The 13322-nt window shown below is 48.0% G+C and overlaps 6 protein-coding genes across 6 annotated transcripts; 2 read left to right on the top strand and 4 right to left on the bottom strand.

Annotated features, from left to right (window-relative positions):
• Window positions 1–260: 260 nt before the first annotated feature.
• On the top strand, window positions 261–3488 carry FVEG_03916 (hypothetical protein). The gene is made up of 10 exons (XM_018891584.1): window positions 261–544; window positions 606–728; window positions 784–872; window positions 926–1126; window positions 1174–1727; window positions 1778–1902; window positions 1960–2108; window positions 2164–2342; window positions 2391–2571; window positions 2620–3488. Exons 1-10 carry the CDS (start codon window positions 450–452, stop codon window positions 3231–3233), a joined length of 2310 nt encoding a protein of 769 aa, XP_018748127.1. The 5' UTR covers window positions 261–449; the 3' UTR covers window positions 3234–3488.
• A 508-nt stretch (window positions 3489–3996) lies between these two features.
• Window positions 3997–4932, top strand: FVEG_03917 (hypothetical protein; the record flags this gene model as incomplete). Its single annotated transcript, XM_018891585.1, has 1 exon — window positions 3997–4932. The coding sequence occupies one exon, from the start codon at window positions 3997–3999 to the stop codon at window positions 4930–4932; it is 936 nt and encodes a 311-aa protein (XP_018748128.1).
• A 384-nt stretch (window positions 4933–5316) lies between these two features.
• FVEG_03918 (hypothetical protein) lies at window positions 5317–5424 on the bottom strand (the record flags this gene model as incomplete). The annotated part of the gene is made up of 1 exon (XM_018891586.1): window positions 5317–5424. The coding sequence occupies one exon, from the start codon at window positions 5422–5424 to the stop codon at window positions 5317–5319; it is 108 nt and encodes a 35-aa protein (XP_018748129.1).
• Window positions 5425–6073: 649 nt separating this feature from the next.
• FVEG_15366 (hypothetical protein) lies at window positions 6074–6526 on the bottom strand. The gene has a single exon (XM_018904492.1). It carries the CDS (start codon window positions 6440–6442, stop codon window positions 6110–6112), a length of 333 nt encoding a protein of 110 aa, XP_018748130.1. The 5' UTR covers window positions 6443–6526; the 3' UTR covers window positions 6074–6109.
• Window positions 6527–6800: 274 nt separating this feature from the next.
• On the bottom strand, window positions 6801–8360 carry FVEG_03919 (aromatic-L-amino-acid decarboxylase; the record flags this gene model as incomplete). Its single annotated transcript, XM_018891587.1, has 1 exon — window positions 6801–8360. One exon carries the CDS (start codon window positions 8358–8360, stop codon window positions 6801–6803), a length of 1560 nt encoding a protein of 519 aa, XP_018748131.1.
• Window positions 8361–9438: 1078 nt separating this feature from the next.
• FVEG_03920 (hypothetical protein) lies at window positions 9439–10388 on the bottom strand (the record flags this gene model as incomplete). Its single annotated transcript, XM_018891588.1, has 3 exons — window positions 9439–9532; window positions 9586–9981; window positions 10033–10388. The coding sequence occupies 3 exons, from the start codon at window positions 10386–10388 to the stop codon at window positions 9439–9441; spliced, it is 846 nt and encodes a 281-aa protein (XP_018748132.1).
• Between the last annotated feature and the right edge of the window lie 2934 nt (window positions 10389–13322).

Raw genomic sequence — 13322 nt, 5'->3', positions numbered from 1 at the left:
TTGCTTGGAGACTGCATAAACCAAACTTGAACCTGTTCTTTTCACAAGATTCTGTGGTGACTCCCCGTATCGATAGTTACTACATCAGACTTAAGGGTTCTCCGGGAAACTTCTGGCTTGGTCCATCGGCCTCGAAGCCGTGCTCCCACCCAAAATCTCCAGCTTATCTTTTCCACTGGACTTTTCTAGTGGACCACCATTATATCTCAAGCCGGAAGCTGGCCCGTCTCCATACTCCATGGGGATTATGGGGTTTCGATCCCTCACGTGATCGGATCATCGTGTGGAGAAGTTTTTACGCTCAAAGTCCGGAACCCTCCCGAGAGAATAACAACGCTCAAGTCCCCGCGTCCTCGGACTTTCAGCCCTTTCAGTCCCAGACTCTCGGTCAAGTCTTCCATAAGCTTCTTATCTCTAGAATCATACCATCTCGTTTCTAGAAACTCTCAATGACCCTCGTGGCCGACGACTCGACTGCCTCGATGGCTCGGAAGCGTCCGGCGCCCTCCGATGGGGGAAAAGATGCACGCAAAGCATCATTGGCGTATGTCGACATCTTGTTCTCCACTATTTTTGTTTTGCTTTGGTGACTTACAGCTTCGTAGGTGTCTTACATGTAGGAAGAAAAAGGTTCGGTGTTCGGGGACTACTCCTTGTCAGTACTGCACCAAGCGTGGGCTTGACTGCAGGGTTCCTGAGCATGGTCACAAGCGCATGTATATGGCCAAGTAAGTTCTTCCGTAACCCAATTAGGACTGATAGCTAACATTTGTCACTTGTCAGCCGTATTGAAGAACTTGAGAGCAAGTTAGCTAGATATGAAAGAGATGGCTATGATGGATTGCCTTCAACTCTACCTCCGAGGGCATCTGGTATGGCTCTTCTCTTATACTATTATCATTCGACCTATACTGATAAGCCCAAGAACCCCCAGTTTCTGCTACACAGAACGGTCAAAGGAGAGACTCTAATTCTAACCCACAAACATCTCACTCTTCCCCTCAAGACCCTCTTCATGTTAGATCAAGATCCTCAAGCTTCATCCGCCCTTCGACAAGTTTCTCCGCACCCCTAGCTCAACATAAATATCCTCCTTATGATGGCACTCAAGCATCACCAGCTGCTAGTAAGTTAATTTCCCTCTAAGCCCTATGCCACATGCTTATAATTCAGCTATTCTTGCTGGCTCTTCCCTCAGCTCTAGTCATACCTTTGGCTCCCGAGTTCAAGACTTACTCGGCTCATCTCGTCCCGAGTCAGAGCCAACTTCAAAACCCTGGATCAGTCCTGAGGCAAACTTACGTCATGAAGTTATCAGCCATCCATGGCGTCTCTCAAGCAGTGACTTTCCAAAGTTGCCCCCAAGAGATGAGGCTCAACGGTTGTTAGATACAGCTTTGTTCTATATTGGTCAGTCACAGCATCATATTGATGCTCGTGAGTTTTCTGATAAAATGTGGGCTTTCTACCAGAGCCGTGATGATCCTGCTCAGATGGAGTCTCTGTGGGTTCTCGAGATGATTCTTATGATTGCTATTGGAACACTGTTCGACGCCAACCCCGAGGGGAATGACGACTTTTCTGGGGTTAGACTCTTTGAGTATGCCCATAGAAATGTTCCAACGTTGTCAGACTTGCGATTCAATGGAAAGCTTGGTATTGAGATTTTTGCTCTCTTTGCCATCTATCTCGGCAACATGAATCGTAAGGAAGAGGCATATCTCTATGTAAGTTGTCTCATGGTCAACTGTGGAACAATGGCTGATTTTGCCCTTAGATTAGCACCGCCATGCGCTTGGCAATCTCGCAGAAGTATCACAGAGTATGTGGAACTCGACACTTGATGCAGTCTGAAAGAGTTCATATGAATCGTCTGTGGTGGACTATTTACATGCAAGAGCGGCAAGTGATTAAAACATGTACTTCTGGAATGATGTGCTAATGAATCTGTGCAATTAGGCGTCTGGCTGCAGCGACAGGCAACCCTCCAAGCATCGGTGATGAGGCAATCAACATCCCTCTTCCTACCGACTCTCCTGGCTTCCCACCTGTTGGACCGATGTGCACAAACATCAGGATCGCCCGAGCCACAGGTCGTATCTTGGCTGGTAGGTCTACATGAATTTGTAAGGATTTGCTGCATTATGACTGACACTTGATTAGTGCTCTATAATCCTGAAGACGAGTCCGAATCTACCTTTATTCCTCACGTTCAAGATATCGTCAAATCCTTATACCAGATCTCCCAAGAAATACCTTCAGATGCAGTTACAGATGTGTACAACTTGGGCCGGGACCAGTCTTTAAGAACGACTGCTTCGTTGCATCTGATGCTCTTCCAGGTAAGCAAGTTAGCGGAGAGGAAGAACAACTTTACTGACTATTAATAGGCAACCATTCTTACGATTCGACCGCTCATGTTACATGCCGCGAAACTCATTCTTAGCGGAAATGGCCTTACAGGAGAACAGCTACATGCTTCACCTCTCGGGAGACTATCAAGGACTTGTGCTGAGGCTGCAAGGCGGCAACTCAAGGTTGTTGCCACGCTCAGAAAACGCAACATGATAGGTAAGTTGACCTTGGACTTTTGGTATTGTTTTACTAACATGGATTAAGCAATCTTTGGCTTTTACGACTTCGAAGCCTCCTTCTCAGCTGCGTTCATCATGATTCTCGCTGCGATCCTGGATTCAGTCTGTGAAGAAAGCATGAAAATCAACCCCAAGCCCGGTTTGACGCAGGCATTGGAAGAAATACAGCATCTTGCTGACCATGGAAACACGTATGCTCGCGAGAGATTGCAAGAGGTCAAGAGACTATGGAAGGTAATGGCACAAAAGATTGAGTCACTACAAGTGGTCAACGTATCTCCCCAAGGACCACCTGGCGAAGGCCAAAACGCCAATGGTGTCACACAAACCAACGGCGCAACACCCTCTGGTTTCGGTGATCTTCACCGAGGCGAGCTCATCACAGGAGACCAAAGCCAAACATCGCCAGAAGATTTCATGCCTCTCGACACAGACTTATGGGACAACTTCTCTAACCTCTGGGTTCCTATGCCTGAAGTCGTAGAGGGAGGCTCGCAGCAGGAGATGATGATGGGGGATATCCCGCATGATGACTTTTATAAGCATTGCTATTCTATGTATAATAACCCGGACTGGGATCTTACGGGTGAGGATGTTGGGGACTTTGCTGAGCTTGGAAGACATATTCAAGATTCATGATGGGAGTTTTTGGGAAAGAAAAGTTTGACTGGGCATTCAACTACCCTAATACTCGTTTTTATGTTAGCTTTTGGTGGGAAATATTGCTCAACCACAAATGCATACATGTTTGGATGAAATAAAAGTAGGTGACTTGAGATATAGGATGAACCATTTGCGTTATCTTGAGTAGTAAAAGTGCTTCTAACTTTAGGATAATTTAGAGTAATGATGTATCATTTCTAAAATTTTAGGACGCCCTAGACCTTACTTGGGATAAATTCTGTACCCAGCTTATGTTTGTCTCATGATTCGGAGTCTATCTTTGGTCTTGGGGGCTGATCAATTGACTCGGAGCATCTTTCCAGCGAAGCCGCATTGCTTAGTGCTATTCGGATGAATTCATTGGCGCAAAAGCGACATCAAGTAACGTTGATTAACGCTGCTGAAGTGAGATTAGTCACTGGAAAAGTGCGCTAAGCCCTGTAGATTCCCTAAAGATCCCTTGTTTTCGCGTGTTTGCCAGCGGAAAACTTGGCAAAGACCGGAAGATTTCTCTGTAGGATTCAATTCGGAGGATAAGATGCGGACTTTGATAGGATGATAACCATTAGTTTCGCAATATGCGGACTTTGACTTGATGTGGTGCAATTGATCCGCCTCTCAGGCGTTGGCAAGATATAAGACGGCTGAAGCGCCAGCTCAGACTTCATCCTCACAATCACTTCCAATCTCACTGCTTATGCATTCACCATAATTAAAGATCAATTACCAGAACTCCAAAATGTCAAAGACTCTCGCTGTCATAGGCGCCACTGGCAAACAAGGCGGTGCTGTCATAAACTTCGTCCTCAACGACCCAGAGCTATCAAAGCAATACAAGATCCGAGCCATCACCCGCGATGCCAACTCTGAGAACTCCAAAAAGCTCAAAGAGCGGGGTGTTGAAGTCGCACAGGGTGATTTAGATGACCCTCGCTCTATTAAGGTTGCCCTGAAGGGAGCACACACTCTCTTCTTCATGACAACTCCTGCTTGGACTGCTACTGATCTGAAGCCTGAGTTTGAAGTCATCAAGAAGACAGCTGATGCAGCTGTTGAAGCTGGCATTGAGTACATCATCTTCAGCAGCCTTCCCAGCACTACAGATGTCTCTGGCGGGAAGTACACCGCCAATCATCCCTTCGATGCTAAGGCCGAGGGTGAGAAGTACATTCGTACACTTCCCGTCAAGAATGCCTTTGTCCGTCTTGGATTCTTCCTCGAGAATATCATCCAAGTTCCTCTCTGGGCTCCTCAAAAGGATGAAAACAGCAAATGGGCTGTCTCTCTCCCATTCACTCCCGAGACTCGCATCCCATGGATCGACAACGGCAGTAACTGCGGCAGTTTCGTTGGTGCAATTCTGGCCGAGCCTGAAAAGTATGAAGGCGTAGGCTTTCACGCAGCTGCTGGCTTCTACAGCCTAGAGGAACTTGTCGCTATTGAGAGCAGGGTTACCGGCAAGGAGATCACTTACAAGCAAATCTCCTCTGAGGAGTTTGCCGAGAAGCTACCCATCCTCAAGGATGTCTACGTGCAAGCCTTCAAAGCTGGCCAGGAGTTTGGATACTATGGTGCTGATGGAGAGAAGTCAGTTGCTTGGGCTGCTGAGAGGGCGAGAGGCAAGCTTGTCACTCCTGAGGAGTTCTTCAAGGCGAACCCTCTCAAGTTGGAGTAATGACATATGTGAAAGATCTTTGTATCTAAGAGCCATGATTGACAAAGAGTGTCGATAGGACCAAGGGTGTGATAACTGGGTTAAGATGTATTAGAGCAAGCTTTAAATGGAGGCTATCTGTAAGAACCTTTTGTATTGTGAAACATCGCTGACTTCGCTCCATCTGTTTCCGCTATGGAGTTCTATCAAATCCACCGTAAACACAAAGGCGAAGGCCAAGGGCAAGATACTTAGGGTGAAAGCCCTAGAACAAGCTTAGACAATACTAAGAGATCTTAGGATAGTTTATGACAGACTTAGTATGCTTTTATTCTAGATCTTATCGCACTCTAAGGATGGTTCCTTTACCAGCGGTGAGCTTTATGGACTTGTAATGTGTGTCAACTAGTTTAACAGGAGCTCGGAAAACCGCTTCTTTGCCTCAGTCTCATCCCATTCGACGATACGCCTTTCCTTGCCCTCAGCCATCTTCCTCTGTACAAAGGACTCCATGGCAGCTCTCTCACCATCAATCAACAAGTCAATCCGTGTCTTACAGAGATCGCCTTTCACCACCCCAGGATCTCAATCACAAAAGAACCTCTCATCTAAAAAGTTCCAGTATATAGAGTCAAATGCCCCGCTCTTACGAGCCGCATAGCTTAGAAAGACAGGTCCTGTTTACCAACTTTCGCGCATATACGTAGACAAGGGCACAGGGAAAGTGTTATAGGCTGATTTATACATGCTGGCTTCTGCTTTCTCCATAGCCAGAAAGCTAAATGCCTAAACGAGACTCATAAATTCGCCTCTGGGACTCGAGATCCGGTGACCAAATGTCTGCCGTCTCAAGCAGCAACCACCATGGCGGGTCGAGAATAAATTGCACTAGCCCAGCGCATGTATACTCCTAGTCAATTAGAGCAGCTATCTGATCCGAGTCATTGAACAGGATGTTACTGCGCGAAAGTCATCGCCTCATAGCAAGAACGGGCCAAAGTTAGAAGGGCACGGTGATAGTGTTTCTGGCAAAATCCGATATGACTGATGACCAAGTATCTTCAGAAAACACGAAGCTCGGCAACTGGCCATGTGTGGCCAGTCCGCGAGATATTTGAGGCGATACATATTTTTTCCGGCAGTCGTCTTCAGAAGTAACGAGGTCGTGATGCTGCAATACGAGTTGTGCAACAAGCATCTACGCCAGGACAGTATACCATTCATCCGCAACTTTGTAATCCTGGCTCTCTAAAGGCAAGATAATTCGTGGTATGTGTGCGAGTCGAACCATTTCGGTCATGTTGAGAGTGACTGGACGACCGGCCACTTCGTACTTGTCTTTGCTAGCCTGAAGTAAAGATCTGATCCTCGGGAAAGTCAGCTGAGACAATTTCAGCAAGCAGTTGGCTACTTTTGTCCAGATGTTCCCTAGAATGGAGTCGAGTGTGTCTGGATCCAGGATGTGAGGCTGCCTCTGAATCTTCATCGTTCTTGGCCCATACAAGGTTGCCGTCCTCTTCTTGGCCTTCATACATGTCTAGGTACGGTATCTTCTCAGCGAACAGTTTATTTTATAGTGGGAGATAATGAAGACAGGAATTGCTGCGGTGAGGGCTGTTGGGACATTGTTGGTGGACAACTGCCTGCATACAATCCCAGTAGGGCCTGTGATAGGTCGTGGTGTTACAATTAAGCCATTCCAGGTTCTCATTGCATGATTGCAAATCTCTACATACTGAAACACGCACAATATCACGGTTCATAATGCGAGCACTCACGTAAGGACTGACATAAAACGAAAAAACCAACTTGGTTATCCTATAATAAGCTTCAAATTTAATCGCACCTCACATCTGTGAGTTGAATAGGCAAGACAACTAGTGGCCATCTCACTGATCCGGGCCAACAACCCCAGCACCAGCCGTCCTTCCATACACAACACACTCCAGCAGAGAAGACCCTCCCAGGCGATTATCTCCATGAATACCTCCTGTAATCTCACCGGCAGCAAAGAGGCCAGGAATAGGCTCAAGCTTATCACCATTCTTCGTCAATACACGGGCCTTCTCATCAATGGCGACTCCTCCCATAGTGAAATGTGTGATGGGCGTTACTCGGCCGATATAGATATCCTCATCCCGATTTCCCTCTCCAGCCTTGAGTGTCCAGCGCCCTCGCTGCTTACGGCCGAACTCGTCGTCTGTGCCCTCAGCGACAGCCTCGGCATATTTATCCACAGCGGCTATCTGAGCGGGCTTGAGATCGCGCACCTTGACCTTCTTGAGAAGGCCTTTCCATTCATAGAAGCTAATGTGGTTGGCTGATGCAGCAGAGGCACCGGGGTCAAGAAGAATAGTGATATCCCATTGCTTGATAACATCGTCGCCATGGGTGGCAGTTGGTAGCTTCATAATAGCATTGCTGACATGCTCACGAGTATCCATCTCGTTAACGAAGCGAGAACCGTCAGGTGAAAGGAGAATACCGCCTTCACCACGGAGCATCTCGGCCGCGAGAAACTTGAGCATGGAGTTGGGCGTCGCAGGATCAACGAAACCTGTTGGATGAATTTGCACGCTGTCCATATCTAATAGTTCAGCTCCCACGGCGGTGAGAATATCGTGAGATCCCGGTCTCTCCTCGTTTGTCGAAGGGATCCCCTTGAGGTCAGGGCGATAACGTGCCAGAAGACCTGTAGCATCTCCAGCGAAACCACCACTGGCGAACAAGACTGATCCCTCTAGGTTATGCTTCTTCCCTTCAAATTCGTACTCGACACCCTTGACGGTGTTTCCCTCCTTAAGTAGTGCCTTGACTTCAGCAAGGTTGGTAATAGAGAACTTTTCATTCTCTTTGAGTTTGCTGAGTAAAGTGATAATGATGGCGGCTCCGGGCGGTGTCTTTCCAGCGCCGCGGTGAGTGCGAGCAACGCTGTGGCCTCCTAGGGGTGCCACGACGCTGAGATCTACACCAATCTCATCAACAAGCCAGTTGACTGCAGCTGCTGATTCGGTAGTAAGTTTTGTGATGAGAGCCTCACGATCGACAGGAGGCTGGGTGAGATGGAACCGTGCCCCAGCCGATTTGACAGAGTCGCTGTAGAAAAGTGTATCGCTCTCCACGCCAGCAGCGCGCTGATACTTGGTGCCCGCACCGTTGATACCAGACGAAGCCTTGATGCTGTTACCACCAGGCTTAGGCGCGCGATCAAGAAGATGAACCGATGGAGCCCCGCGCTGAAGAGCCTCATACGATGCTGATAAACCGGCGAGGCCGGAGCCAACGACGACGACGGGACGCGTGGACATGGTCTTTGAGAAAACAGAAGTTACAGTCGAAGGTTTAATGATGTTTCCGTAGAGCATAGCAGTAAGTGCGACTGCGAAGCCAATGCATGAAAGGAACAGGATCTGCGGCCTGCTCATGGTCCAGCGAAGGATGCGAGGCATTAGGCTATTATTGCGGGGGCGGCACTCATGGGCGGTATCGGCGATTTATACATACAATACAATACAATACAACAGAGTGAGTTGGTTGCAGCTGTAATGATGGTTGTGATTGCTCAGCGTGAGGTGTTGGATCATGGTGGACTGTTGTGGTCGTGGCTCACGGCCCATCAGGTGATTCTGTTGCATCGTACGATGCGTGAGAATGAAGCTTCTCCGGTCTAGAAGGAAAAAGGGGTTTGAAGATGTTACGACGCATGATGTGGTCGTAATATGCCGAAGATCTCGGCAGACGTGAATAGGTTTAAGAGATTAGCAGATTCAAGATTGATAATTGCTCTTGCTTTTTCCCGATTATCAGTCGTGGTCCCGATCGGCCGGTCCCGGTTTTCCGGAGCTGGGCGGCCCCACCTTCGGGATGACGGGATGATGAAATACCGATGCAACGATACTTTCCGTATCGCGTTAAAGAAGATCTATTACAAAGAAAGCATATCGGTGGAGGATTTGCCTCAAATGAATGCGGTAGCCCGTCGTGCCTTGTGGCTGTCATCAAGTGGCGTGAGCTCGGCATTGGCGTCAACACCAACATCGGCCTGCACGATGAACCTGCAGGAACCATGATCCAAATGACGATTGTGACTGTGGCCCTCTAGTGCGCCTCATAACGCATAGTCTGTCATCCAGGAATTTTTTGGAGAAGCTGGCATAGGCGTTTATCCGCTCCAATGCCTGTATTGATCTTGGAATATTGTACAGAGTAGCATCAGTGAATCGATTTGCAGGTGTACCCAATCAACTTTGAGACTTTGATCATGAGGTTCCTCATTTTCCCATATGTACAGTACCAAGCCTATTATATGACATGCTAACCACCATCTAATGAGCCGCGATGCTTCAGCGGCGGTTGTGAATGCAAAAGCCAACGATCGCTGGCCGGTACAGCGAATGACCTTTTAAAACTCCTTCAATGCAGCGGACTCAGACCACATGTTCGCCTGAATTTAGAACGTATACACCCCATTTTATAAGAATCCAAGTCGTAACGCGTAAAATGCAGAAAAACTTCATCGATGCACGTCTAAGCAAGGTTTTGCTCGGCCTTGTGGTGACGGTGTGCCCGGCCCTCGTCGGACCAGGGGAAGTGGATGACGGGAACCTGGAAGAAGGAGTTGCTGATGGATTGTTAGCGGATATATACTTTTGTAGGTGAAGTGGTGAAAAATACCTGCTGTCTTGGAGACCGGCGAGGGCATTGTACCAAGCCATGAACGCAGCCAAGAATCCAAACAATCCAGCTGCCTTTTGGAGGGCAAGCTGAGCGCTGTGGTTGCCCAAGTCGTGGGCATAGTTCTCGCATGCAAGCAAGAGGAAGCAGATGTCGAGGAAGAAGAAGAGAGAGAAGAAGGCGAGGGTGGACTTGAGGGTGCAGATGAGGAGAAGTGTTGTGAAGATCCACCAGCCGGTAAGGAAGAAGCCCATGACCGAACCAGTATCACCCTCGTAAGGACCATCGGCGCCGAGGACGTTCCATGTTGGTGTCAAGAGAAGACCATAGGCGATCCAGAAGCCTCCATATGATGATAGGGCGGTAGCACCGAATGTGTTTCCAACAGCCATTTCCCTGTGTAGATGTTAGATAACGTGTATAAGTTGAGTGGAAAGTGCAACATACCACATGCCAGCGCATAGCTGAACAAGACCACCATAGCCAAAGGCCACAGGAATAGCAATAGCAGGTGAAGATTCACCACGGACGTGCATGTTGATGCATGATAGGACAAAGGTTGTGAGAGCGAAAGCGCACAGTCCTAGAGGAGCCGGGTTGGCGAACTTGCGGTGCTCAACAGGCTTCCAGAGACCTGGCTGCAGGGCACCACCGAAAGCGGGATGGATATTTGAGGGATGGGGATAAAGATGAGGATGAGCTTGTTGATGAGCAGCAGTTGTCTGACGCTCCAGAGTCTTGTCAGAGTCGTGAGGAGACTCGTTGGAGAGTGGTTGTTGGTAATCGGGCATTGGTTGAGCCATTGTGGTGTGTGTTGATATGGACTACTGAAGTCCAAGTGATGATGTTCTATAAGTGATGTATCGACAAGAAATAGTATGACGGTCTACAGAGGACCAAGCGTGAGATGAGATGAGGTGAATAGCAAGAAAAATAACGAGATCGAAAGTGGCAACGGGAGACAAGACAGATTTATAAAGCAGGACGGACTAGACCAGGGCAAGAGACTCAACACGGGAATTGAAGAGAGAATGGATATCAAATTAGGTTCTGAAGACGGGGAGGCAGAGCAGAGAACGTGCTGTGGAGTGATATGGGTACGTAGGTGGAGTGACGGTGGAGTGCCCCGACGACGACGAGGGCGTGGGCGTGGAGAAAGAAAATGCTCTCTCTAGTCTGTCTGACCGTGACCAGGGTCGGTTTTTTTTGGGTCGAAAGGGTCTAGATTGGGGGTACAAGATCAACAACAGCTGCAGATTTTGGGGGGGCACGTCAGGTGTATCAATTGGGCAAAAGATGACGAATATGTTTAGTTAGTATCAAATAGATAGACGATGAATGCTGAATAAGAACACATTTATTATCGTGGTGGTGACTGCAAGGCCATGAGGGTGACATGGCAAGGCTTAACGGCCCGGATTGTCCACCTCATGACATCTTCCTCTCCTGACAACAAAATCATATATTTCCGGTAAAGCCAAACGAAAACACTACAAAGAAAGGAGAAATCACCCTTTGAGGGCTCCAATTGGCTGTTCATATAACAAAGGACCCTCATCAACCTCAAAAATACCCAAACCCAAACCCCAACAACCCGGAGAACATCACAACCCGCGGGGAACACAATCACATTGTGGGGAAGACATGAGGAGAAAACTGGATGATCTGCTCGCACGGCCAAAGAGTAATCGGGAAAAGATGCCGTCGGTCTTTGACTTCCAGACGTTTCAGCGTGTGAACAGACGCGTATTGCGGATTACAGAGCATGATATGCAGCATGTTGGCCCTAGTACAAGGTACATGCATCTGAGATCCGGTGATGCTGGGGTTATCCCTCGACTTTGCGGAGAAGATGATTTGTGAGAGAAATACGGAGTTTGTTTGACTAAAGATTGCAGGTAACAAGAGAGGCTCGGGAGTTGATGTCGGCAGAGGTTCAAGAAGATCGTGTGGATGAAGTTGAAGCTGAAGATCATCAGTCGATCAATCACCATGATCGTGAACTCTCTGACCTGAGCTATACACGATTACATGTCTATCTCTTTTCGTAACTACCCTGGGCTAATAAACTAACCAAGCTTCAACGTTGATATCGGTTACTAGCAAACATCGATCGGAGTCTTCACTGCAAACCGTCTGTTAGACAATTAAAACACCAACCATTATAGCCGGAGACTCTCCTCCCGAATCCCCAATCTCTTCGAAACAACCTCAATATTAAAGTAAAGACCCTAAAGCTCATTACGCTCAAAAGTCAGGGCGATCAACCAAGTCGCCGCCTCACGGTGAAAACGTGGAGAGACACGCGCAAAGTCCACCTAGCGCCCACATAGCACTGGTGATCTGCCTTACAAACCAGCAAAGATCTCGCTGCCAGGTCCATATTTCCCAAGAAATTAGCTTTTTGGAGCACGTGGTGATTTTGCTAAAGAATTTAGTTGAGAGACCATGATACAAAGTCTTGTTCAAGTGGGAGGGTCGGCAATATTGACGCTTAGTGGCAGGGGTACACACACTTTAGACACACATAGCCAAGGAGGCTGATGTTTTTTCCCCCTCCGACGGCTGCGTCCGAGATACAACAGAGGGAAAAAGAGGCCAAGGCGTGGGATGTGAGGGGGTATGCTCATTAAGAATTGGAGAAATCTAGCAGGGGTGTGAGTTGATCAAGCTGGTGCACGCCCATGACAGCATCACCAACTAACAGCCCAAAAGTCTTGAACGAGAAAAAGACAACAACACCACGAAAGAATCTGGAGATTTAAACTTGAATTAAACAATCTGGGGCAGACTCTGGGGTCCAAGATCCCGATTTATTTCCCCAGAATCTCGTCGAGATAAACAATGAGGAGAAGAACGTCTGGACGATGGCCGAAGGTGGGCCTGAGCAGCATCACTTTCGTCACTGATTTTGCGAAAGAGAGGCAAAAGACCCAGTTTATCTGACGCCGACTTATCCGTGTATGTACAAGTATTCAGAGCACGGTGCAGGCAGTTCTCGGTTATGCAGAGGGACAGTGATCATTATGCAGTTGTGCAGCTGGAGAGGCAAAGAGGAAGCGTCGGCTCGAATGAACAAAGAGCCAAGAGTGAGAACTACGATCATGAAATCACCGTGACATAGAAACGGATACAGCAGCGTTTCGTTATGACAACTGCCAAGTCTACACTTGTTCTCCAAAAAAAGGGCCTGAGCGAGGAATTGAGTGGTAGGGTTCTCCTCAGCGAAAGGAATTTGGAGAAGAGAGAGATCAGGCGGGAATAGCAAGTTAATGAGCCAAGACCCGATGCGTCGTGAAAAAGAGCCCTCCTCTCGCCCTACTCCAACTCAATTCAACTGCCAGACCAGACCAGACCAGACCCCAACCACAAACTCATCTGCATGGCTTGCACACAGCAGAACGCACCCCCAATCTTAATAAAGGGTTGCCCAGCCAAGCTAAATATCGTCGGCAGTCATCTCTCAAGGGCTCATCCTCCGATGAAAGAACACAACATTTCTCAACAAGAACACGAGAGATGGCCAGGAAAAGGGCCGTTTACTCTCTGAGTCTAATTCCTCAGAGGGGAATGTCTGGTTAATGAGGAAACTTAGCTAGCAACTTTATCCTCGGTTGTCAGTCGGCTACAAGACGGATACTGTTATCACATCGAATGATCGATGCGCCCAAATTAGTAGAATCCATTGTTTTTTTGAGCCTCCTGTTTTTTTTTTTGTTCAGGGGTACTGATAGCGC

This window comes from Fusarium verticillioides, chromosome 2, assembly GCF_000149555.1.
Source record: "Fusarium verticillioides 7600 chromosome 2, whole genome shotgun sequence".
In the NCBI taxonomy this organism is placed as follows: domain Eukaryota; kingdom Fungi; phylum Ascomycota; class Sordariomycetes; order Hypocreales; family Nectriaceae; genus Fusarium; species Fusarium verticillioides.
The sequence above is the reverse complement of the archived record's forward strand: the minus strand, read 5'-3'. Positions and strand labels throughout refer to the sequence as shown.

Bases quoted from the DNA above. Each gene is read 5' to 3' on its own strand.
- FVEG_15366 (XM_018904492.1), bottom strand. From the start codon at position 6,442: ATGAAGGCCAAGAAGAGGACGGCAACCTTGTATGGGCCAAGAACGATG.
- FVEG_03916 (XM_018891584.1), top strand. From the start codon at position 450: ATGACCCTCGTGGCCGACGACTCGACTGCCTCGATGGCTCGGAAGCGT. The intron at 1,728-1,777 runs GTAAGTTGTCTC...TTTTGCCCTTAG, and splicing joins AGGAAGAGGCATATCTCTAT to ATTAGCACCGCCATGCGCTT. The intron at 2,109-2,163 runs GTAGGTCTACAT...ACACTTGATTAG, and splicing joins CACAGGTCGTATCTTGGCTG to TGCTCTATAATCCTGAAGAC.